We start from the raw sequence: 21286 nt of genomic DNA on the forward strand, positions 1-21286 counted from the left end.
GCCGCGAAGTACGGAAAGCGCACCTTGGACGAGGACGCGGCCAAGTACGGAAAGCGCACCTTGGACGAAGACGCCGCCAAATACGGAAAGTAAGCGTGCAACTGTCACGCACACGTGGGGGAGGGAGGTACCGAGTTCCTCTCGCATGAGCACACGGCCAGCCTCAGGGGGGATACTCGAAGCTTGCGCGGGCGTCTTTTGGATTATCTAGCTGTACAGGAGGGAGATAGATTGAAGCATAGTGTAGCAAAGTCTTGAGTTGTCACCGACGTCACGTCCATGCGCGCATGATTCTTTTCAGTCGTAGCCCTCGATTGGCACTCTCGTCCTATCCTGAGGGACCAAATCCACACATAACGCCACTAGATGCAGTACCCATCTTCCATCTCGCCCATGCCGTCTGTTTCCTCAAAGACACTCTGTAGAGATATATGAAAAAAAACAAAAAAAAAACAAAAAAAAAAACGCGAAGAACGAACGATACGCGCGTGCAGCAAGACCAAAACAGCAAGGAGAAAGCAGAGCCAAAACGCCAGAACAATGTTGCATAAGAAATGCCAATTCTCGTCCCTCCTAGCTCACTCAGTGAGAAAGCGGAGCTCGGCTTCCGCCGTTTCACTCTCCGCTTTGATTCCATTCATCCGATTCGACCCGGGGTATCCGCAAAAGCACACAGATTTCGCTGACAAACATTGTCTATCTCCTCCTGCCACCCATAATCACACTTTCAAATCCTGTAGACCTCTCAGATCCTAACTGCTATGACTCCGTAGCAAAAGCTGCTAGCCACGAATCAGCAATCTCTTCTTTGAAATGACGACTAGCGTGTGCATTATATACACTCCCATCCACGCTTGAGTTTGATCCGTTTACTTACTCTATCTACTGGATCGCTCTGATCCGCGGCAAGCAGGCTCGGCGACCCGGCTCCACCACCTCCGCGCTCCGTGAACCCCCGCGCTTCAAGATGCGGCCGCCGGTGCGGGCCCTTGGACGGCGTGCCGTTGGGCGAGTGCGCGTCCGAGGAGGGCAGCGACAGGTCCGGCGCAGCCATGTGTTCCATGCTGTGGCGCTGCTCATGGTCGTAGAGGTGGCCACCCATGGTCGCGCAGCGGAGGATCGTCTGGATGAGCTGGTTCTGGCGAAGCGGCTTGCTAAGGTAGTCGTCCATTTGGGCGGCAAGGCACTTCTCGCGGTCGCCGACCATGGCGTGCGCGGTGAGGGCGATCACGGGGGTCGAGGGGATGGCGTTGTCGCGCTCCCATTCGCGGATCTTGGCTGTTGCTTCGAATCCACCCTGGGATCATGTTAGATTGGGTGGCAATGAAAAGGGGAAGAGGGCTTACCATGACGGGCATCTGCACGTCCATGAGAACACAGTCGTATCGTTTCTTTTGAATGTGCTCGAAGGCCTCGAGACCGTTGTTGGCCACGGTGACCCGGTGATGGTATTTCTCCAAAATGCGGACGGCGAGCTTCTGGTTGACTGCGTTGTCTTCAGCGAGCAGGATGCTGAATGACTTTGAGTGGTCCGACACCAGTGGTGCTGCTCGACCATCGAGCGCTGGGATGAGTGCGTTGCCGAGATCGATTGGCAAGCAAGGCGTGGTCATGTAGCTCGAGATACCGTTCTCGAGTGCTGACCGAAGGCTTATTGAGACGCGAGGCGTAAGCATTACCAGCGGAATATACTTGAAACGCTCGGCGTTGCGCAGCTCCCTTGCCGTCTGTTCGTTGTCGACGATAACGCAGTCGAAGCCCATGTCCGCAGTAGGCTTCTCTGGAATTGGTACTTCGTCTATGGAGCTGATAACAATCGGCACAAGGTCGAGCATCTTCAGATGGGTTTCGATCTGTTCGGAGAATCGGGTATGGCCCTGGTCTACGAACAGCACGGTGTGCTTGCTGTAGGGAGCTATTTGTTGCTGAAGGGCGCTGAGATCTGGGTTTCCGGCACGGACCTTGCAGGTGAAATAGAACACACTTCCCTTTCCGTAATCCGATGTGACCCACATCCTTCCACCCATAAGCGTTACGAGTCGCTTCGAGATGGACAGACCCAAGCCAGTGCCACCAAACTTTCGGGTTGTTGATCCGTCTGCTTGCTGGAAGGTATCAAAAATGAGATTAAGCTTGTCGCCATGGATCCCTATGCCAGTGTCCGACACTGCAAATTGGAAGACGTATTGGCCAGTCTCCTGTTCATCTTGAGCCATGGAGATAGCGACCTTGACTTCTCCGTGCTCAGTAAATTTGATAGCGTTGCCCACTAGGTTGAGGATGATCTGTCTTAACCTGAAAGAGTCACCGACCACGTAGTCAGGCACGTCGAACGATACATCGTAAGCGAGATTGAGTTTCCGCTCGTTTGCTCTTGTGGACAAAGATTTGAGAGCATTGAAGATGGTACCTCGCAACGAGAACGGAATCTCTTCCATGACCATGCGATTCGCTTCGATCTTACTGATATCCAGGATATCATCGATAATCGTTAAGAGCTGACCAGCCAAGTTATGGACAATGGTCAGCATTTCGCGCTGCGAATGGGTAAGGTCTGTGTCGAGGGTGAGTTGGGTCATGCCGATGATGCCGTTCATAGGTGTGCGGATCTCATGCGACATGTTCGCAAGGAACTCGGACTTCGTCTTGTTCGCCAACTCGGCAGCTTCCCTCGCAGCAGTGTTTCTCTGGATACTCTCCCTGAGACTGGCCACCATCTGGTTGATCTTCCTCTTCAGTTCGTCCATCTCACCGGATGCTTCGACGGTGATTTGCGTGAACTTGCCTTCCATAGCTGCATTGGTGATGTCGCCAAATGCACGCACTTGTGACGTCAGATTCTGGGCCATAGTGTTGACATCGGTGGTGATTTCCTTCCAACGTCCGTCAATGTCTTGAACGTCGGCTTGCCCACCCATCTTTCCATCGACACCGACATCACGAGCAACGCGTTTCACAGCTAGCGACCAGTCGTCCAGACGCGTAACCATGTCGTTGACAGTGTCCTTCAAGAGCCGAATTTCACCCTCTGCATCGACGTGGACTCTTCGGCTCATGTCACCCTTGGCAATGGCTTGGGTAACTTCGGAAATACTTCGCACTTGCAGAGTAAGGTTTTGGGCCATAGTGTTGACGTTGTTGGTCAGATCTTTCCACTTGCCCTCCACATTGTCGACCTGTGCTTGGCCGCCCAGTATACCGTCAGTGCCGACTTCACGAGCCACCTTGCTCACTTCTTGCGCAAATGTGTTCAGACGGTCAACCATGGTGTTGATGGTAATCTTGAGAGACAGAATCTCACCCTGGACTTCGGCCTTGACCTTTCTGCTCAAGTCTCCTCGAGCGACAGCGGTTGTGACTTCGGCAATTTCTCGCACTTGCGTAGTGAGATTCATGGCCATACCGTTCACATTTTCAGTCAGGTCTTTCCACGTTCCTTCGACACCGTGCACGGTAGCTTGACCACCGAGTCGACCTTCCGAACCGACCTCTCGGGCAATCTTGGTGACTTCATGCGCAAACTGCTGCAGTTGGTCTACCATCAAGTTGATCGTGTTCTTCAGTTCCAGGATCTCGCCTTTGCATTCGGCTTCGACCTTCCGTGTGAGGTTTCCTTGAGCGACAGCAGTTGTGACTTGTGCGATATCTCTGACTTGCGTTGTAAGGTTCTGGGCCATGGCGTTCACGTTGACCGTGAGCTCGTTCCACATGCCCTTGACTCCGGCGATCTCGGCCTGACCACCCAGCTTGCCCTCGGTACCGACATCTCTGGCGACTTTGGTGACCTGGGTTGCAAACGACTGCAGCTGGTCCACCATGGTATTGATTGTCTGTTGTAGCTGCAGAATTTCTCCTCTTGCGGGTCGTTCAATCTTCTTGCTCAGATCGCCGTGCGCCACAGCGGTGGTGACGATCGCGATTTCACGCACTTGCTCGGTGAGGTTCTTCGCCATGACGTTCACTGTGTCGCGCGTTAGCATTGGCCAGAACGAGGGAGTCGAAAGACGTACCACTATCGGTAAGTTCAGCCCAAATACCATCGACGCCGGGGAGATCTGCCTGGCCACCAAGTCTGCCCTCGGTTCCGACTTCCTTGGCCAAGAACGTGACCTGACTAGCAAAATCCTGCAACTGGTCCACCATGCGGTTGATGGTGCGCTTGAATAGGGTGATCTCGGGGTCCATCTCTTTCGCGTGAATCAGAACCTTTTTACTCAAATCGCCCATAGCGACAGCTGTGACAATGCTTCCGATTTCCCGCAGCGCCTTCTGGAAGGCCAAGTTGGCCTGCTGGTGCTTGCCAAGCTCTCGCTTGAGAGCGCCAATGTCCTCGATGCCATGTGCGAATGCCGTGTTCTGGTTGCTGAGCTGCTTGTTGACCTCGGCGCTGAGGTTGTCGATGTGCTCGCGCTGGTTCTTGATCTGGTCGGCCTGCTTGTTCAGGTGGTCCCGCAAGTAGTTGAGCTGCTCTTCGGTGAGCGCAGCGGCGGGCTGGTCAGAGTCGCCGCTGTCCTGCTTCGCAGCCAGCCAGTTGCTGACCCAGGTGGCTCGCTTTTCGGATCCGCGGCGGTCGGGGGCCCCGCCATTGCGGGTGGCAGGGGCGGAGGAAGGAGCGTACATGAGCGGTGCGTTTGTAGGCTCGCCGGGGGTCATGGGGAATGTGTGGTTGTCTACGACGTTGGCCTTGGCCTCGAGGTACTGCACGCGGGCAGCAAGAGCGGCGAGCTCCCTCTCGAGGGCAGCCTTCTCTGGCGAGTCATCCGGGCCGGCGAGGACCACGGGACTCTGCTTCGCGTCATTCGCGGCGATCTGGGCGCGGAAGGAGGCATCGAGCCCCGGGTCGTGCGATCGGGCGAGGTTCTTGACAAAGGCTGTCAGCCCTGTGTAGGTTTCGGTGGTCATCGCGGAAGCGAATGGAGGTGGATGTGCTATCCGCGGCGCATGGGGAACAGCAGCACGACGCTCAGTCTCTCGCAAACAGCGGCGTCGACGGTGGGAAAGCAGAAGAACGGGCCGGCGAGACGGCGGGTATGTTGTGCTGCTGTCGTCGCCGAAGAGGGCTGTCGATGTAGGCTCTGGCCAGGAGGCCCCCGCGCGTATCAAAGAGGTTGGCGTGGGTGCTAGGGGTAGGGGTCGGCTGGCAAGAGGGCGAATCGCGGCAAAAGGATGGAATCAATGAACCCAGGCCCATGCAGCCTGCTTCACGGGGTCACGGGCAGGCGCGGGAGCAGGATGCAAGAGAAGGTCGAGAAAGAGAGAGGGAGAGAGAGAGAGAGAGAAGCAGAAACAGGAAACACTCGAGAAGCAGGCTCGCGGCGGGCAGTGAGATGCGGAGCAGCATGCAGGCTGATCGGCGATAATCTTTGTACAAAGCTGTCGTCGCCCTGCTGCGCTACCTGGTCCTAGCGAGCACTTGAGCCCTTCCTGCCCATCTAACGAGGTCGCTGCTGCAGGCCTCGGAGCTTAGCCTGCCAGCGCGTTCCGCCCAGGTGGCGCAGAGGACGGGGTGCTGGCTGGCTTTGTGTGCCCAAACAGGGCGCCGCTAGACAGCCATTCATCTCGCATGCCAGAGCGCTACCACTGCACGCGGCGGGCGCGCGAGGCCCGCGCCCGGTGATGTAATGGGCGCCGGGTCCCGAATCCTTCCTCAGGGCAAGACAGCAGCACAGGCGCGCAGAGGCACGAGCGAGCGATCGCATCTGCTTCTGCCAGGCCGTCGGACTCGCGCTGCCTGCTGGGTGCGATGCGGTCACATGGGGCCCTGCGTAGCGCGTGGTGCTGGACTGGACGAACGGCTGCTCGGCGATGGCTGCTAGCCCGGCACGCCCGCGTCCGCGGCATGCACAAGAATAGGAGGGGGCAAATAACGGCGGGCGAGCTGCCCACCTTTCCACCCTTTGATGCAGCAGAAGAGCGGGCTCTACAGCAGACGAAGCGCCGCCGTCGTGACGCTACCCAGGACCCTGACTTCGTGAGAAATTGCACCCTCGTGCCGAGTGGCTCCGCTCCTCTCCGTCCGGCGTCGCGGAGCGATCCCGACTTGGCTCGGGCAGGTGTGCAGCAGCCATCCTGTCCGCTTTGGGACGCCGTCGAATTCCGCCCTTGTCCTCCGCGACCCCAGAGGAGGGAGGCACCCTCACCGTGCGGGCGTCGTCAAAGCGCCCCTGTTTGATCGACATTCACGACAGACACCGTGGAGATTGGGGCGTCCCGATCATCATGCACCTCAGTTTCAACTGTAGTCCGTTTCTCGAGCGCAGCGTCGTGCCCGCCCGACTATGCGCTCACCAGAGGTTTACATAGTACAAACGGTCTGGCGAACCGAGCCTGTCGCGAGCACGCTGTCTATACGCTGCCCCACCGCACCACCTCGCAACCATGTCCAAGCCGCTACGGCATCGCTGGCCCTAGCCGTCCCCACCTAACAAACTCACAGCCAGCCGAAGCCGTTATAAGCTCGGCGTCGGCCTTATCCTGCCTGTGAATTTCTCCGTCACGTGTGGCTGCCGACACGTGGCTTCCCGGGCTAGCCCTGTCATCACCACCTGGGAGCATGCCTGTTCTGTCCGCATCCGTCGCCAGCGGTGGGCTGCCAGCGCCCAGCTTGGGCCTGAACCGTTGTTTTGGCAATTCGTGCCACAAGGACAAAAGTCGGCAACTCCTCTTCACCTCAGCTTCTTGGCGTGCGCGACCAAGCTCTCGATAACCTGCTCGAACTGGACGTGAGAAGGCGGTTAGCGTGCGCTCGATCATGGTCGGAAAACCCATGCATGCTTACAGCGTCCTTGTCTCCCAGTGCACTCTCCATACGCTTCTGCCAGTAGTCAAACACCTCGTTCGCCCGCTCCTTGAGTTCTTCAAGCCGTTTCACGTGGGCTTGCAGCTCCTGGTCTGTGAAATTCCCTAGCGCAGCATCCGTGGTCGAGCACAGCATAGTTGTAGAGCTGATGTCTAGTTGAGGCGGCGGCGGCGGCCCTTTCCGTTTCCCAGACTTGGAAGCTGATGAATCTACCGACGTCGATGAGGCATTTTCCTTCTTCACCCTACCCAATGCCCCATTCCGGCTATCTGCTGAAGGTCTTGGCGATTTCTCGCCAGGGATGTGTATCGACGGAAGGACCAACTTTTTCTGTTTCGATGCTGGTAAGATCTCGTCAAGATCGACAGGCACACCCAGCGACACCAGGAACAGCCGCCGTATTCGCGAACGGACCCAGTCAGGCGGCTGGAGTGGAGGTGGCGCCACAAGCTGGGACCACAGTGACTCGCTCCGCTCCGACAGGAAGATTGAGCGGAGCGCAGCTTGGTTCGTAGTGATGCTGGGTATCTCTTTCTGGGATGGGTAGATTTCATCAATGTAGGGCTGGGTAGCAATGGCAATCTCTTCAAGGGTAGCGAGGTCTTCGAAATCAAGCACAGGCTACACGCATAAACGCCGTCAGCCAATCCATCACTGTGGGACAGGAACTGCAGTAGACTGTAGACCAGGGATTGAATATTTCTCACTTACAGGGCCCATAGAAGGGGCGGGAATAGAGGGCTGTTCTGGGGCTTTGTCAAATGTAGTCTCGGCGTCTTCCTCGCCTTGCTGAAACCCGTCATCGAAATCCCCAAAATCGTCCCCTTCCCCGCCCTCCTCAAAGTCGTCGAAATCGTCGCCAAACCCATCGTCGTCATTTTCCGATGCACCATCCGTGACATCAGCCGCAGAGGCATCTCGGTCGTCCGCGTTGTCGTCGTCTTCGCTGCCGGAGCTCATGGGAGATCTGCTTATGGAGGCGGTTGGCGTCCCTTCTTCGGTCAATCGTACGTAGGGAGAAAGAAAACTCGCCTTACGTACCCTCGGGTGCCTTTTCTGGAGGCTCTGGGGCTTTCAGCACAATATCAGGGACAGCATCTGCAGCACGAAGGTCATGGGCCAGCGTGCCGGGGACATCACCGTGGCTGGGTGTGTCTGGGTCTATCTTCTCGACCACCGTCTTGGGGATTTGAGTACCTCCCGGGGTGTACGGACGGTCACTTATGCTGACCCTGGAAGCACTGCGGCTGCGCTGGCCCTCAGGCACGATCTCGACCTCGTCCGGAACTGCATCCTGGGTGCGCTTGTTGTAGGCCTCGGTACCTGGGACCTCGCCATAGCTGGGCTCATCGTCCACGCGCTCCACGCGGGTGACGGGGATAGGCGACGTGGCAGTAGATCGGTCGGGCTTCTCAACGCGGCCTTCAGAAGCGTCGGAAAAGTGCTCGTCACTGGACGACTCGGCGGCTGTACACTAGTTAGACACATGTGGTTGGAACGAAAGTTTGACGCTTGCCCAAATCTTTGGTGCCAGAGTCCTCCAGCTCGGTGCTCTTGCGCGGAGGGGCCAGTTCGTCGGCCATGGCGACTGAGTGCGAAAGGTGCTTAGACAATAGCTGAAATAGAGGGAGCTGGTCGTGAAGCTCAGGGGACGGCTAAGGAAAGAGATGAGGTGAAGACAGCGGCGGTGAGAGGACTGAGTAGTACGTGCAGATATCCAAGCGTAATCTAGAAACGACGCCGCCCAGTCGCAGGCATTCGTAGTTGGCAACGGGCAGCGGGGGACGTTCTAGAGCTCAGGCAAGCGCGCGGCGGACCGACAATTCACCGGCGTGGCTCGTGCTTTCCGTGTGGAGATCCAAACTTTGGAGCTGCAGCGCGACCGTGACGCTGCAGAAAGTTAATTTGTCGCAGCAACTGAGTCCACGCTCCCGTACGCGATCTCGAGCGCGACCAGCCAGTTGCACATCTTGCGTTGACTGTACAGTTGCGCCTGGTCTCAAGCATCGCTGCCTATACAAAGCGCATTCTGGCACAATACAAGTAGGTAAACAGCTCGACCTCAGCTCGACCTCAACACGAAGCTCACAGGGTGCAAGCAGAAGCTGAAAGCTCGCGCACCATGGCGTTCAACTTCGGAACCAACAGCAGCAGCACGCCGAACAAGCCTCTGTTCGGCGGCGGTGCAGCGACTCCCGGCCCATCGAGCCTCTTCGGCGGCGCGAATAACACCAATTCGGGCACCAGCACACCAGGTGGAGCCCCGCCTCTCTTCGGCAGCGGCGCTGCGAGCTCGGGAGGCAATCTGTTCGGAGGCGCGTCCAGCACGCCCGCTGCCAACAAGCCCAGCCTCTTCGGAAACGCGCAGGCTACGCCCGGCGCATCGCAGCCGGCTTCGGGAGGCTTCTCGTTCGGAAAGACAGGTGGCGATGCTGGGGCAGCAGGGAAGCCATCGCTCTTTGGCGGGGCTGCTACAGGAAGTTCTGGCGCATCAACGGGAGGAACCACGGCAACGGCACCGTCGTTCGCGTTTGGCAAGCCCGCAGGTATGTCGACGACATTTGGCAGGCGTACCTGACCTGACACATCCGGAACTATGGACAATACCATCGGTCAAGGGTTATTGGTGCGCGAATGCTAACGTGACTGCAGAATCGTCCACGCCCGCTGCAACGCCCGCCCCGAACAAGACCTTCTCTCTCCCCTCGACAACACCCGCAGGACCCCCGCCAGGCAGTAGCTTGTTTGGCCAAGCGGGCTCGGGCGCAGGCAATGCTTCGTCTCTCTTCGGCGGCGGCGCTGCGAAGCCCGCAACCACGTCTTCCGCACCGAGCCTCTTTGGCAGCGCGGCCCCTAGCTCGACTCCCGCGCAACCAGCAGGCAACCTTTTCGGTGGGTTTGGCAACAAAGATGCATCCAAGGATGCGAACAAGAGCATGCCTGCGCAGCCGGCCGGTGGTGCAGCGCCGCAAGCGACAGCCCAAGGTTCTTTGTTCAGTCTTGGTAGCACAACACCTGCAGCTACCCCGGCCAGCAAACCAACCTTCGGATTCGGGCAGCCTGCTTCCTCTCAGCCAGCCGCGAGTGCTACGCCCGCGCTTAGCTTAGGAGGAACCAAGACACCATCTTTCAGCCTTGGGGGAGACAAATCCGCACCAGCGTCCACCGGTAATACGCCTTCCACCACGTCGAACATGTTTGGCACCGCCGCCCCGGCGGCAACCTCGAGCTCTAGCAATTCCTTGTTCAGTCGAATGACGCCTGCGACGCCCGCAGCGACCTCGGTAGGCTCGTCGCCTGCAACACCGGCAGTGACAAGCGGATCATCCCTGTTCTCCGGGCTTGGAGGGCAGAAACCAGCGTCACAAGCTGCGACCGGAACATCAGCACCCTCGTCTGGAGCTGCACCGAGTGCAACTTCGGCCACGTCTAACTTCTCTCTGTTCAACAAAGGCAGCGCAGCACCCGCTCCTAGTGCCACATCAACTGGAGCACCGAGTGGCACAACGACAAGCACAGCAGCCCCTTCACTTTTCAACAAGCCGGCAGCCTCTACCGCAGCTTCATCTGCACCAGGCGCCACATCAACCGCTGCCCCAACCGCGAGCGCCCCTGGTGCTGCATCAGGGGCTTCTGGAGACGCATCCAAGACCGGCTTCGCAACCTCAACTGCAGGGCCGGCACCTTCTGCACAGTCGCGTCTCAAGAACAAGTCAATGGACGAAATCATCACCCGCTGGGCTTCCGATCTGTCCAAGTACCAAAAAGAGTTCCAGGCTCAGGCCAACACAGTGGCGAAATGGGACCGCGCCTTGGTGGAGAACTCGGACAAGGTCAAGTCACTCTACTCAAAGACCTTTCAGGCAGAGCGTGATGCGCAGGAAGTTGAGAAGCATCTGACCCACATTGAGGACAATCAGGCCGAGCTGGATCACTTCTTGGACAAGTACGAGAAGGAGATCGACCAGATGATGCAGATCCACGGCGTCGGCGGCCGAGCAGAGAGTTTGCGCGGACCTGACCAAGAGCGCGAGCGAACGTAAGTCAACTTTCTTTATCTCTTGACCGACATTTGCTAATGACCCCCAGCTACAAGCTCGCCGAGAAACTGCAAGACCGCCTCAACGAGCTCAACAAGGACCTCACCGAGATGATCGAGGAGATCAACACCACATCCCAGACGCTCAGCAAGTCTGGCAAGCCCGACGACCCGCTCACCAAGGTCGTCCGCGTGCTCAACAGCCAGCTTGCGCAGCTCCAGCTCATCGATTCGGGCGCTGTGCAGCTGCAGCAGAAAATTGAGCAGGCGCAGAGGGAGGGCCAGCGCGCCGGGGCGAATGGGTGGAGCGGGCTTGGCAGCGATCCTACTGAGGATTTTTATCGGAGCTTTAGGGGGGGACGGACAGAGAGGTTTGGTGGTGTGTCGTAGGGAGCTGAAGGGTATTGGGCGTGTGAACGAATGGCAAAGGTGTCTTTCTCGGATTGATTTTGGGGGTTGGGATGGAATAGGCTGGCTGGATAAGGTCCTGCGTTGCGCTAGGGACTTCACTTGGCCGAACGGATTGGTTGCATGTAGGATGTACAACAGAACGGCTGCGGCTTTGGAGATGGATTTTTAAATTGTTGTGAGAAACGTGTCTTGTCAATCATGTGTTCCTCTTCTCGCCGTACCATAGCACAAAACTATAATACCTGCACCCCGACGGTGTATCTACATAACACGATTCTCAAGCTAACGAAGGTACTTGTGGCTCGTCGTACTATTGGGGTTTAGGCGCTAAAATATACACTTGCTAGACACTACGGATTAACCGAAGGAATGCTCGAAACGGATCCTGGCGAGAGATGCTGAATCCATGCTGGTTACCTTTATAGCCGAAGCACAGGCTTGGGTGGGTTGAAGATGGATCTGTGGCTGGTGGTGAAGGAGGCGTAAGATGTCACTGAAACGACTTCATAAGATTGTATACAGGTATCTAGGGCGAGATAAATGTGATGTAAATTGTCAAAGTCGTTATGGCCGGTAGTGAGTGTCGATGCCCGCACTTCAACAGTGCAAAGCGCCAACCGAAGCAAGCCTCTTATATTGAAACTGTTTTCCCCTTTTCAATGAGAACAACCAGAGAAAATTATGGGCAGGGTCACGTGGAGAGTCACGCTTTGAGCTCATTTGGATGTCTCGCGACTTTTCTCGATTCTGATAGAGGTTGAAGGGAGAGGTGTTGGATCATTGGTGGGCTCCCGATAAAAGGAATACATAATCGCAAATCACCACTGGCTTGGTGTGGCCACACATATGGACTGAGGAGATGTCTAGTGTCTTCCAAGTGGCAGATTGATGGAAGCGACACAACGGTGCTTCCTACAAGTGTCGATTCTGGGCCAAGATGGACCTCGGGCACGTGACCTGGTTAGTCCCGGCGTCTGGTCAGCCTCACGATAATGGTAGTCGAATATGGTGGGAGAAAAGCAGCGACTATGCTTGGTCTAATGGAGATTCTGCTCAGGAGCGGAGTCAATAGTGTGCGACTTAAGCCAGAGGCTCCGGAAGGTATGGTTGATGCTGATTGGTGGCTTGGCGCTCGTACCCCATGAGCGAACGACCGATACTCCTCCAACGCTCTAACATCATCTCGATAGCACGCCACATCGATGCTCATGCTTACGAAGAACAATCCATGGGTGCCATTGATGCGGATCGTCGTGATTCGCGTCGACTTGGCCCCGACCGCCGCCACGCTTTCGGTTACGAGCGATACGAGGAAAGCGGGCCTGTGAGAGGGCATTCTGCACATCGGGCATCGTGCGCCGACGCGGCCTATTTTGGGTGCGAATCGCTATGGAGGGGTCTTTTAATTCCCATTCTTGAGGGTGCTGATGCTGGAATAACGAGGTAATAGCTCTCAAGCCTTCGAGAGAAATGGTGCAGGTGGGCTACACTTGAAGCCAGATTCCATCTGGGGGCCCTTGTGGATGATTGTGCGTCTCTGGAGAGAGTGCGGCTACATCCCGCGCCTCGAGAGGCTCTGAACACTTTGATGTTTGAGGTAATTGGGCTCCTGCTGTAAACGGCGCTGGTCCAGTGACAGCCTATTGCCCTCTCAGCTGGATGCCCCTCTTCCAAGCTGTCCTCAGCCCTGTGAACGTACGCTCCCAGCCCTCCTAGTCTGTTGTGCAAATGACGAGCCGCATCATGGACACAGCTGCTGCTTGTCCTGGACATGGACGCCGAACACATATCTTAGTGTCGCCGAAGGAGATATAGAAAGGTCCATCATTGGTGTTCAAGCGCAGCTTCAACCACAACACATGGTCTATATTCGAATGATGAGCCTCTTTGTGGCTGCAGACACGGGCTACTCAGCCCGGCCGCTGCCTAGTCGATCGAGGCTACAACCCCGGCTCGATGCGACTAGATATGGCGCTGCGCACCTTCTCACGATGCTAACCCCAACAATGCCTTGCGCGAAGCTCGCCCCACGACCATGGCGGGCAACTCGTCTCGGACGCTGCTAGGTCCGCCTTCACAGGAATCCATCAAACCCTACGGCGCTAATCCCGGGGCACGGTCAACACACAAGCAGCCGTTGCTAGTGCTGTCCCTTCTATCGATCTTGGTCGCATGCATCTCAGGAACAGTCGGTATACTGCTGGTCTCGCACGAAGATCCTATCCAAGCATGGAAGATCAGACCGGCCGTTTGGCTCGCAACACTCGCCGGTGTATATGTAATCGCTCTGGGAGCGCTCTTCTCCACCGGCGTCGCTGTCATCTGGTGGAGATGCATTGCACACGGTACCACACTCGAGCGTCTCCATTTTGTGTACGAAGGAGCGTCCCTGAAAAATCTCATCCCAGCATTTCTGGCAGGCTGGCAGGCAAGGAGGGTTGCGGTGGCTGCGTTGCTCGTTCTTGCGACGAAGCTTGTGATAGGGCCGATGTTACAGCAAGCGACACGACCAGAGCTCCATGAAGCCACAAGAGATGTAACTTTGAATATGGACATCGCGTCTGAGATCCCTGATGGCTGGTTCAATTTGGAAGGAGTTTTCCAGAGCAACGGAATTTCTACGAGCCAAGCAGTCTTCCTCGGCGATGACCTCACCACAAGCAATGCGACGAATCCTCTCTGTCCTAAAAATGGGATATGCCGGGGCCTTGTCAAAGCAGCTGGTTTAAATCTCTGGAACACCACAAGATCCACAACTCTGAACTTGCTTGACCCAGCCAACTTGAACGAGACACTCTTCAGCATCGACCTCAGCATCAACAGCGACTTTGGTGTGCCAATACTGTTCCTGGAATCTCGGTTTGTATCAGCTGTTGACGACAACTGCATCGCGACGGTGACTGTTGAGACCTACGGCATGATACCAGCTATCATGCAGTATCCGATCAACATCCAAGACAACAGGATCATACCTGACATAGTCGGCGTCATTGAAGGTCCCATCGTCATATCCAACAGTTCGAATGCCAACGGCACGTCAAGTGCGTTGCGAGGCCTCCTGGATGCTCTTCGACCGATCTATGCTACGAAAAGCATTCTGGATCTTCCGAAAGAAAGAAAACCAGCAAGATACGCCCCGTCAGTTGGAAAAGATCTGAATGCTTTCTACGCCGACATTTTTGCCAACATTGGAGTTGTTCCAGGTTCGAAGTATCCAGAGAACGTCGTCAAGTACTGCCCGTTGCTGTGGGAGTCTCCAACAAAATACGTGATGGGCCGGATTTTGACCTACACGTTCCGAGCTGCGCGAGCTGTTGCCAAGCAACGAAAAGACCGGCAAGACCGGCAGCATCTTATCATGACGTACACGGGCGAAGAGCTTTGGTACGTTACGAACTTCAACTGGCTGGCCGCATCGGTTGCAGTAATGGTGTTGGGCATGGTAGCCGCTCTGTCACTGTCCTGGGGATGGTGGCAGCTCGATCGATACGTTACTTTGTCACCACTTGAGACGGGGAAAGCATTGGGTGCTCCCATATTGGCCCAGGCTGGAGCGGAGCAAGAGATCAAGCCCATCTTACGAGTGGTTGGTCATGACTTGGTGGCCTACGACGACAATGAACTTATCTGGGCCGGAAGTATCTACACATCCGGTGTAGGGGGTAGCCTGAGAACGAGTCCTAGACCGAGCCGGAGCTCCGATGACGCAGGCCGTTTAGACGTGACTCTTCCAGAGCCTTCCGAGAACGAATTCTCCGCTCGACGCCAGAAAAGAACAATTCGCACTCTCAACGAAGCGGATCCCATCCGCGTTTCTCGAGTGTTCGAGCATGACCGCGGCCACACCACGAGAGCCCCTTATCAAGACGAAGACGAGATGGACATAGGCCAGTATGGCAGGCCGTGGGCTTGTGATCAAGTCAACGATAATGTGCCGCTCATCCAGAGGCTATCGAGTATTGCTGCTCCCGGGAATAACTCGCGTCAAGAAAGGACCCCGCAACAGCCTTTGGTTCCTTCGCCGACGAGTATGCAGTTGAGGGCCCTGGACCAGAGGAAGAAGCCGAGAAGAGCTAGTAGGAGAAGCTCGCTGCCGAGTATCGAGGAGAGGGATACGCCGACGCCGGAAGGATCGTAGAAGTAGTGTCGCCCGTTGCTTTTACTGCTAGGGTCATCCTTACCGTGGACCAGTACGGATGCTTCTTGGTGGGTTCGAGAATATAACTGCTACTCATCGTATCTCTTGCCTAAATTCTCCAACTTCTCTCCTCTTCAGACATTGAAGCCAGACGCATTGACTCTTTACGCGTTGAGCCGTATTTACTGCACGTACTTCACAGTTGTAGCAAGCAAGACGGCAATCGACCCTAAAGAGCAACCACTGGTATGATGGCAATGCGTCTATGAGCGCAGCTGCCTACATGGCCGCTCTTCTGACCAATGTGACTAACATTATCGTTCGCGATCCGCTGGATACGCATGCATCCAAGGGTTAATCTTACAGACCTGAAAAACGATCTCTTGGATTCGTCTCCATTCAGCATTTACTGTAGCAGTGTGCGAATGCATAATCAAAGATGTCAAGAACGACAGCGTTTAATGGAAAGCAGCACTCGGCGCATCTATGTGTGAGTCCTAAATCAAGCCTGGCAGGTTCAGCCCGCTTCAAAAGCCCTCGGAAACAGCCCGAAGACGACTCCATGGATCAAGTCCGTACCGTCGCTGATGGCGCGGAGGCCTTTTGGCGGAGTCTCACAACACTACTACCGCTGTCTTCCTTGTGCTATATGCATTCAGCACTTGACAGCGATAATATGATCGCATACAGAGATTACTTGAATTTGGGTTTGGTTATAGACTGGGATGTATGGGTGCATCGTAGGATCCTGTTTGAAAAGAAAGGTGGACGAGCCAAAAGTGATATATGATTGATACGATAGCATGATCATGACCACGGACTGCCACAGAACAAATTACAAGACACTACCACATCGAGTCCTTGCCGATATCGACGTGGCCATGGCAATCATTGCGATGCCCTACAGAGTCGTACAAGATTACCGTGTGCATATTCTCATACTCCCAAACGACTGACTTGCAGCCACATATTACAATAAGAAATATTAGCGCATCGTCTAAGCGCCGTTGCCGTTGTACGCAATGAGGTTCGGGCTGCCGCGAACAGAGTTCGTGATGGCATCTTTCGTAGCGAGCGACTGGATGCGTTCGCACAGCTCCGCCGGCGACCGCGGGCCCTCCAGTCCAATGAGGTACGCTGCGAGGCCAGCAATGTGCGGGCACGCCATCGAAGTGCCACTGATAGTGTTGGTGGCGGTTGATCCGCCGATCCACGCGCTCGTGATCTCCTCTCCCGGAGCGAAGATATCAACGAGCTCGCCGAAGTTGGAGAAGGAGGCCATGGCATCGCGATCGTTGATGGCGCCGACAGTGCAGGCCTGGGGCGCAGATGCGGGAGACGAGTTGGATGCGTCTTCGCCTTCATTTCCAGCAGCGACGGCGACGAAGGCACCCGCTTCAACGGCGGACTGGATCGCGTCGTTGGTCGTTTGGGAGAAGGGGCCGCCCAGTGACATGGAAAGGACGGTGCGGTTGATGTGGCCCTTCTCGGTCGCGTCGTTAACAGCCCATTCAATGCCGCGGAGGACTCCAGAGTTGCTGCCGGAGCCGTCTGCGCCGAGGACCTTCACGCCGATGAGGTTCGCCTTCTTGGCTACGCCAAACTTGGTGCCAGCAGCGGTTCCGGAGCAATGCGTGCCGTGGCCTTGGTCGTCTTCGCCGTCGGAGGAGGCGATGAAGCTCTTTCCAATGGTGGCCCGGCCGCCGAAGTCGGTGTGTTCAGTGTTGATTCCGGTGTCGATGACATAGATGTAAGTGTCCTCGCCAGCAGAGCTGTCGTATATGTACTCTTCCACGCCAGATTCCCGATGAGAGATGCGACCAAGGCCCCACGTGGAGTCTTTCTGCGAGACTAGAGTTCCGTTGGTCCCGTTGGCGAATGGAAACACGCCCGCAGCAGGGGTGCGGAAGCCGACGGGGACGGAAGCCCACATCTTGAAGTCAGGCTCGACAGACTTGATGGCGCCCAGATTCTCGAGAATATCCAGAATGGAGTCGTCACCGTCGAAAGTGAAGCCTTTGACACCGCCAACGGAGTAGGTTTCCTTGAACTCAATGCCAGCGAGGTCTAGGACAGTAGAGAGAACACCCTCGAGGAGTTCATTCTCCTCGATACGAGCAACCCATGAGCCCGCGATGGTATTCTCATTCTGGATGCGATTGATCTTTGCGCTGAATTGCGCTAGTACTGCGGGCAGTACAGCTCCAAGAACAAGGGCTGTTTTGAATGAATACATCTTCCTGAGGTACAAGGGTTCGAGACCAGCGGAGTGTGAAGAGAACGAGTGGCAATTGCAAATGAATGAGTGAATGAACGAATGGATGGACTAGCCAGGAAAGACCAGAAAGTACTTCAAAGAGGCGGTGGAGAGAAATCCATAGTGGAACAGGCAGGTATTTATGAAGTATGTCCCTCTTACCCCAGGACATGATGTCGACCTTGGGATCGTCAGAATCACCTGACGGGGCAATCAGTTGCAAACCTGATTGGCATGTACAAACAGATGCAGTGGAGTTCTAATTAACTACAAGGCTGAACTGACTGGGTCGCTTGAAGCTGCATTGCCCCGGCGAGATGGCGCAAGAGGCTGTTTGCGTGTTTCATCGTTCTTTTAGGCAGGAGGACATGTCTATATCAAAGCTGGTTTGCTCTTGTTACTGGCCCTTCCGGGCTAATGAGGGCTGGGCGCGCTGAGCATGAATTTGCGCGGCTGGAGGCGAGCAAAGAAACAGCCATAGGCTGGATGTAGTATCTCGGGCGATCAGTATGCTTCGTTTCGTCTCTCGTAGGGGAGCTTGGCAGAGGGAGATCGTTCCTGCATGGCGTAAGTGTCAAGACTTTCCTAGATCGAGCATCCAGCCGCAGTGGATCAGTCAAGGCAGCGGAGGAGGGCATCCGCTAAATGTAAGGAAAAGATTGGATGAGAAGTGGAGAGGTTCGAATGAAGCACCCGCAGTGGCAAGGCTTGAGGGCGGGTGAGGGCGGCGTGGGCGGTCCTGCCAAGAAGTGGCAGGCGATCGCTGTTGCGGAATATTTACCGAGCAGCGAATCAGGGGGTTGAAGTGGATCGAGTACACGATGTCGACCATGCCGCCCAATTTTGGGCCATACCACGTCTCGACGAATAAGATGAATTTCGGCGGTTGGGCAGAGCCTCATCCAATGGATCAGAGCTGCTTATACTGGCGCGGGTATACATGTTAGTCTTGGCACAATCGGAGCCTCCGAAAGAGAAGGTCAATCTGCTACTTTATGCATTACTTAAGCTGGGCGGAACCCAATTTCCAATGCATGCTGTGGTACTCTACCCATTACTTATAGGGAAGTCGCTTCGCGTTGCAAAACAAACAAACTTTGAACGCCATGTACTAGACATTCGGCTGTTCAGGAAACACAGGTTCGATCATATCACTGCATCGGGAACTCTTCAAAGATACAAACAGTAATTTACTAGTCTATACTGATGGAGAACACCTGTGGTGTAGGGAGTTCTGGGCCCCACTAACGACATGATGACTGGATGCCCAGCCGCCCCAGTGCCCAAGGGCTACTTGCGTCACGTGAACGCGCGTTGTGAAGCCTTAGTGGATCGTACCCTGATGTACAACGGCGACTACAGCCACTACAAAACATCTGCGTTACGCCGCCAGTCCTGTTTCTTGGATTTATTCAGTCTTCAGGATGGCGTCAGTGTATCTGCCGCTGGCGAGACCAACTCTTAGAACAGGCGACCTGGATTGTCGGGCTGTAACACTGGGATAGAACAGCACATTGAGCATGTCTATCTCACACTCATTTAGCACGATCGAAGCCCATACACACTCTACTGCGCTTTGTTCTCTACGCTAAAGTCCATATGCTCGACCTTCACATCCCCTATCCTACACACCACCCCCCACCGACGCCTTCCTCACACATGCCCAAGAAACACAAATGCACAACGAAGTACTTTAATACAACACGCCCAAACGCTCAGTGACGCAATGCAACATAAACTCAAACCCCGCAACGCAAGCACCGCTTTTCATTCACGCGCGACCCCCCCGCGGCCACTCCGTCGGCACCTCACTGACCGCATACCCCGGCCGCCATGCAGGATGGATATCACTCACACCCGAGTGGCTTGGCGCGACACTCCTCGGCGCCGCATCGACAGCGTAGCCCACGCCGTCGTCCGACATGTACGACGGCGGCCGCGGTGCCTCCACAGCAGCACCGGACACGCTCCCAGCCCTGCTCGCGGTGTGCGACGAGCCTCGTGAGTCGCGGCCGGGGATCTGAGGCGGTGCAGAAGATGACTCGACGCGCTGCCAGTGCAGCAGATTCGGGTCGACGCGCACGCTGCTGCGCCAGAGGCCGTAGGCCGGCGGTGGCAGCTTGGGTCCTTTCTCTGCGTCCGCGGTAGCTTCTCTGTCCCTGCGCTCATCCCCGGCTTCCTCATCGTCAGACGACGCATACGCATCCGCGAGCTCCTCGTCGCGCGCGAGATGCACGCGGATCGGGCGCACGGGTACGAAGCCTTCCGGCGCGCTCATATTGGGGATGCTCGGCCGATCCGGGTCCTCCACGGGCGGGTGCAGAATCAGCATGCATAACCGGATCAGCGAATGGCAGAAGAAGATGGTGGTGCCGAGCACGATCATGATGAAGAGGACGTGGACTTCCTGCCCGAGATCGTGGCGCGTGAGGGCGAGGACGAGGTCTGTTTTGCATCTTCGTTAGGTCTTGTTTTGTTGGTGGAGAGAGGGAAGGATGGGAGGGAGACACTTACACACTGCCAACACGGTCGCGAGGAAAAGACCTGAGATCATGCTCGCGATGAGCTTCCCGCGCGCGGCGGACCCGCGCACGAACGGCATGCAGCCCCGCTTCTCGTGCTTGCGACGCACCCATGCGCGCTGGCTGCGTGGGTGCGAGTGCTTCCTCCGCCTGTGGCGGCGGCGGCGGCGGCGCTGCTGGACTTCGTCGCTGAGGACCTCCGTCTCGGGGTCGACGCTGCCTCGGTAGTCGAGCTGGACGTCTGCGGGGTGGCGGTCGGGCACATCTGAGTTTCGGCGATACACGGTTGGTGGTTCCTGTGGGTGCTGGAGCGGCGCGATAGTCCGCATGTAGGAGCCTGCTGTATGTTGTGGATGGAGTGGCGAGCGGGAGTCGCTCGAGTCTCGAGATGGCTCGTTGGCGGCATGGACGTCGATGGGCGCGGGTGGGGAGTGGTCGCGGCGAAAGAAGCCCATGAAGGGTGTTTTGGGACTCGCGTCTCCGCCGAGAGTGGGCGAGCGCGAGTATATCGAGGATCCGTTGATCATGGAGCGTACGTTGGAGTGGAGGGCGCCGAAGCGCGAGGAGCTCTGCGAAGCCGGCGAGCCATCTAGTGTTTGTTCTGGTCGTGGCGACCACTTCCACAATGTCGGCATAGGCATTTTGACGTGTTGATATTATCGTCTGGGGCGCGTGGGCTCTGTCCGAAGTCTGTGTATATAGGTATCTGGTGTCCTAGCTCTGTGCTTTCCCCTTGTATACTGGGTGCGACAGCCGTCCGAAAGAATCCTGCTCCTTGCTCCGGGCGATGGCGAATGAATAGATGGAAGAACCGACCGTGCGGCAGAAGGTGAACGGTACGAGGGAAGAAAGACGAATAGAAGATAAGAAAGACTGGAGCCCGTCCGTATGTCAAGAGGAGGTATGCATGTCGAACGCGTGAACTGTTGGCTGGAGTTCCACAAGCTCTTCACAAACCGACACGTCGAACAACCAACGTCCAACAGCTCACAGCGAGCTACTGCACTCCGGCCTCGCTCTTGAGCCAACGAAAGCAGTCTGGCAAAAGCGCCGCGAAACTGATGGTCAACAGCAGAGCTTACGCACAACGAACGACCAGAGGATAAGAAAAACACAGGGC

General features: G+C 56.3%; 7 protein-coding genes across 7 annotated transcripts; 2 read left to right on the plus strand and 5 right to left on the minus strand.

Annotated features, from left to right (window-relative positions):
• Positions 1-463: 463 nt before the first annotated feature.
• Positions 464-5307, minus strand: CC84DRAFT_1259235 (uncharacterized protein). The gene is made up of 3 exons (XM_018184894.1): positions 4011-5307; positions 1347-3961; positions 464-1297 (listed from the first exon to the last, which is right to left on the minus strand). Exons 1-3 carry the CDS (start codon positions 4900-4902, stop codon positions 833-835), a joined length of 3972 nt encoding a protein of 1323 aa, XP_018036266.1. The 5' UTR covers positions 4903-5307; the 3' UTR covers positions 464-832.
• A 911-nt stretch (positions 5308-6218) lies between these two features.
• CC84DRAFT_1119428 (uncharacterized protein) lies at positions 6219-8382 on the minus strand (the record flags this gene model as incomplete). The annotated part of the gene is made up of 5 exons (XM_018175550.1): positions 6219-6716; positions 6779-7420; positions 7511-7794; positions 7841-8266; positions 8310-8382. 5 exons carry the CDS (start codon positions 8380-8382, stop codon positions 6666-6668), a joined length of 1476 nt encoding a protein of 491 aa, XP_018036267.1. The 3' UTR covers positions 6219-6665.
• A 289-nt stretch (positions 8383-8671) lies between these two features.
• CC84DRAFT_1119431 (uncharacterized protein) lies at positions 8672-11478 on the plus strand. Its single transcript, XM_018175551.1, has 4 exons — positions 8672-8842; positions 8901-9345; positions 9452-10838; positions 10889-11478. The coding sequence occupies exons 2-4, from the start codon at positions 8922-8924 to the stop codon at positions 11226-11228; spliced, it is 2151 nt and encodes a 716-aa protein (XP_018036268.1). The 5' UTR covers positions 8672-8842; positions 8901-8921; the 3' UTR covers positions 11229-11478.
• Positions 11479-12390: 912 nt separating this feature from the next.
• On the plus strand, positions 12391-15387 carry CC84DRAFT_1205572 (uncharacterized protein; the record flags this gene model as incomplete). Its single annotated transcript, XM_018181981.1, has 4 exons — positions 12391-12573; positions 12700-12778; positions 12847-12944; positions 13216-15387. 4 exons carry the CDS (start codon positions 12391-12393, stop codon positions 15385-15387), a joined length of 2532 nt encoding a protein of 843 aa, XP_018036269.1.
• Positions 15388-16127: 740 nt separating this feature from the next.
• On the minus strand, positions 16128-17623 carry CC84DRAFT_1145626 (subtilisin-like protease; the record flags this gene model as incomplete). Its single annotated transcript, XM_018176519.1, has 2 exons — positions 16128-17230; positions 17303-17623. 2 exons carry the CDS (start codon positions 17621-17623, stop codon positions 16385-16387), a joined length of 1167 nt encoding a protein of 388 aa, XP_018036270.1. The 3' UTR covers positions 16128-16384.
• A 199-nt stretch (positions 17624-17822) lies between these two features.
• Positions 17823-18341, minus strand: CC84DRAFT_740378 (uncharacterized protein). Its single transcript, XM_018187252.1, has one exon. It carries the CDS (start codon positions 18280-18282, stop codon positions 18022-18024), a length of 261 nt encoding a protein of 86 aa, XP_018036271.1. The 5' UTR covers positions 18283-18341; the 3' UTR covers positions 17823-18021.
• A 1074-nt stretch (positions 18342-19415) lies between these two features.
• CC84DRAFT_1176001 (uncharacterized protein) lies at positions 19416-20807 on the minus strand (the record flags this gene model as incomplete). Its single annotated transcript, XM_018180184.1, has 2 exons — positions 19416-20089; positions 20159-20807. 2 exons carry the CDS (start codon positions 20805-20807, stop codon positions 19416-19418), a joined length of 1323 nt encoding a protein of 440 aa, XP_018036272.1.
• Between the last annotated feature and the right edge of the window lie 479 nt (positions 20808-21286).

This window comes from Paraphaeosphaeria sporulosa (genome assembly GCF_001642045.1).
Source record: "Paraphaeosphaeria sporulosa strain AP3s5-JAC2a unplaced genomic scaffold CC84scaffold_5, whole genome shotgun sequence".
NCBI lineage: Eukaryota > Fungi > Ascomycota > Dothideomycetes > Pleosporales > Didymosphaeriaceae > Paraphaeosphaeria > Paraphaeosphaeria sporulosa.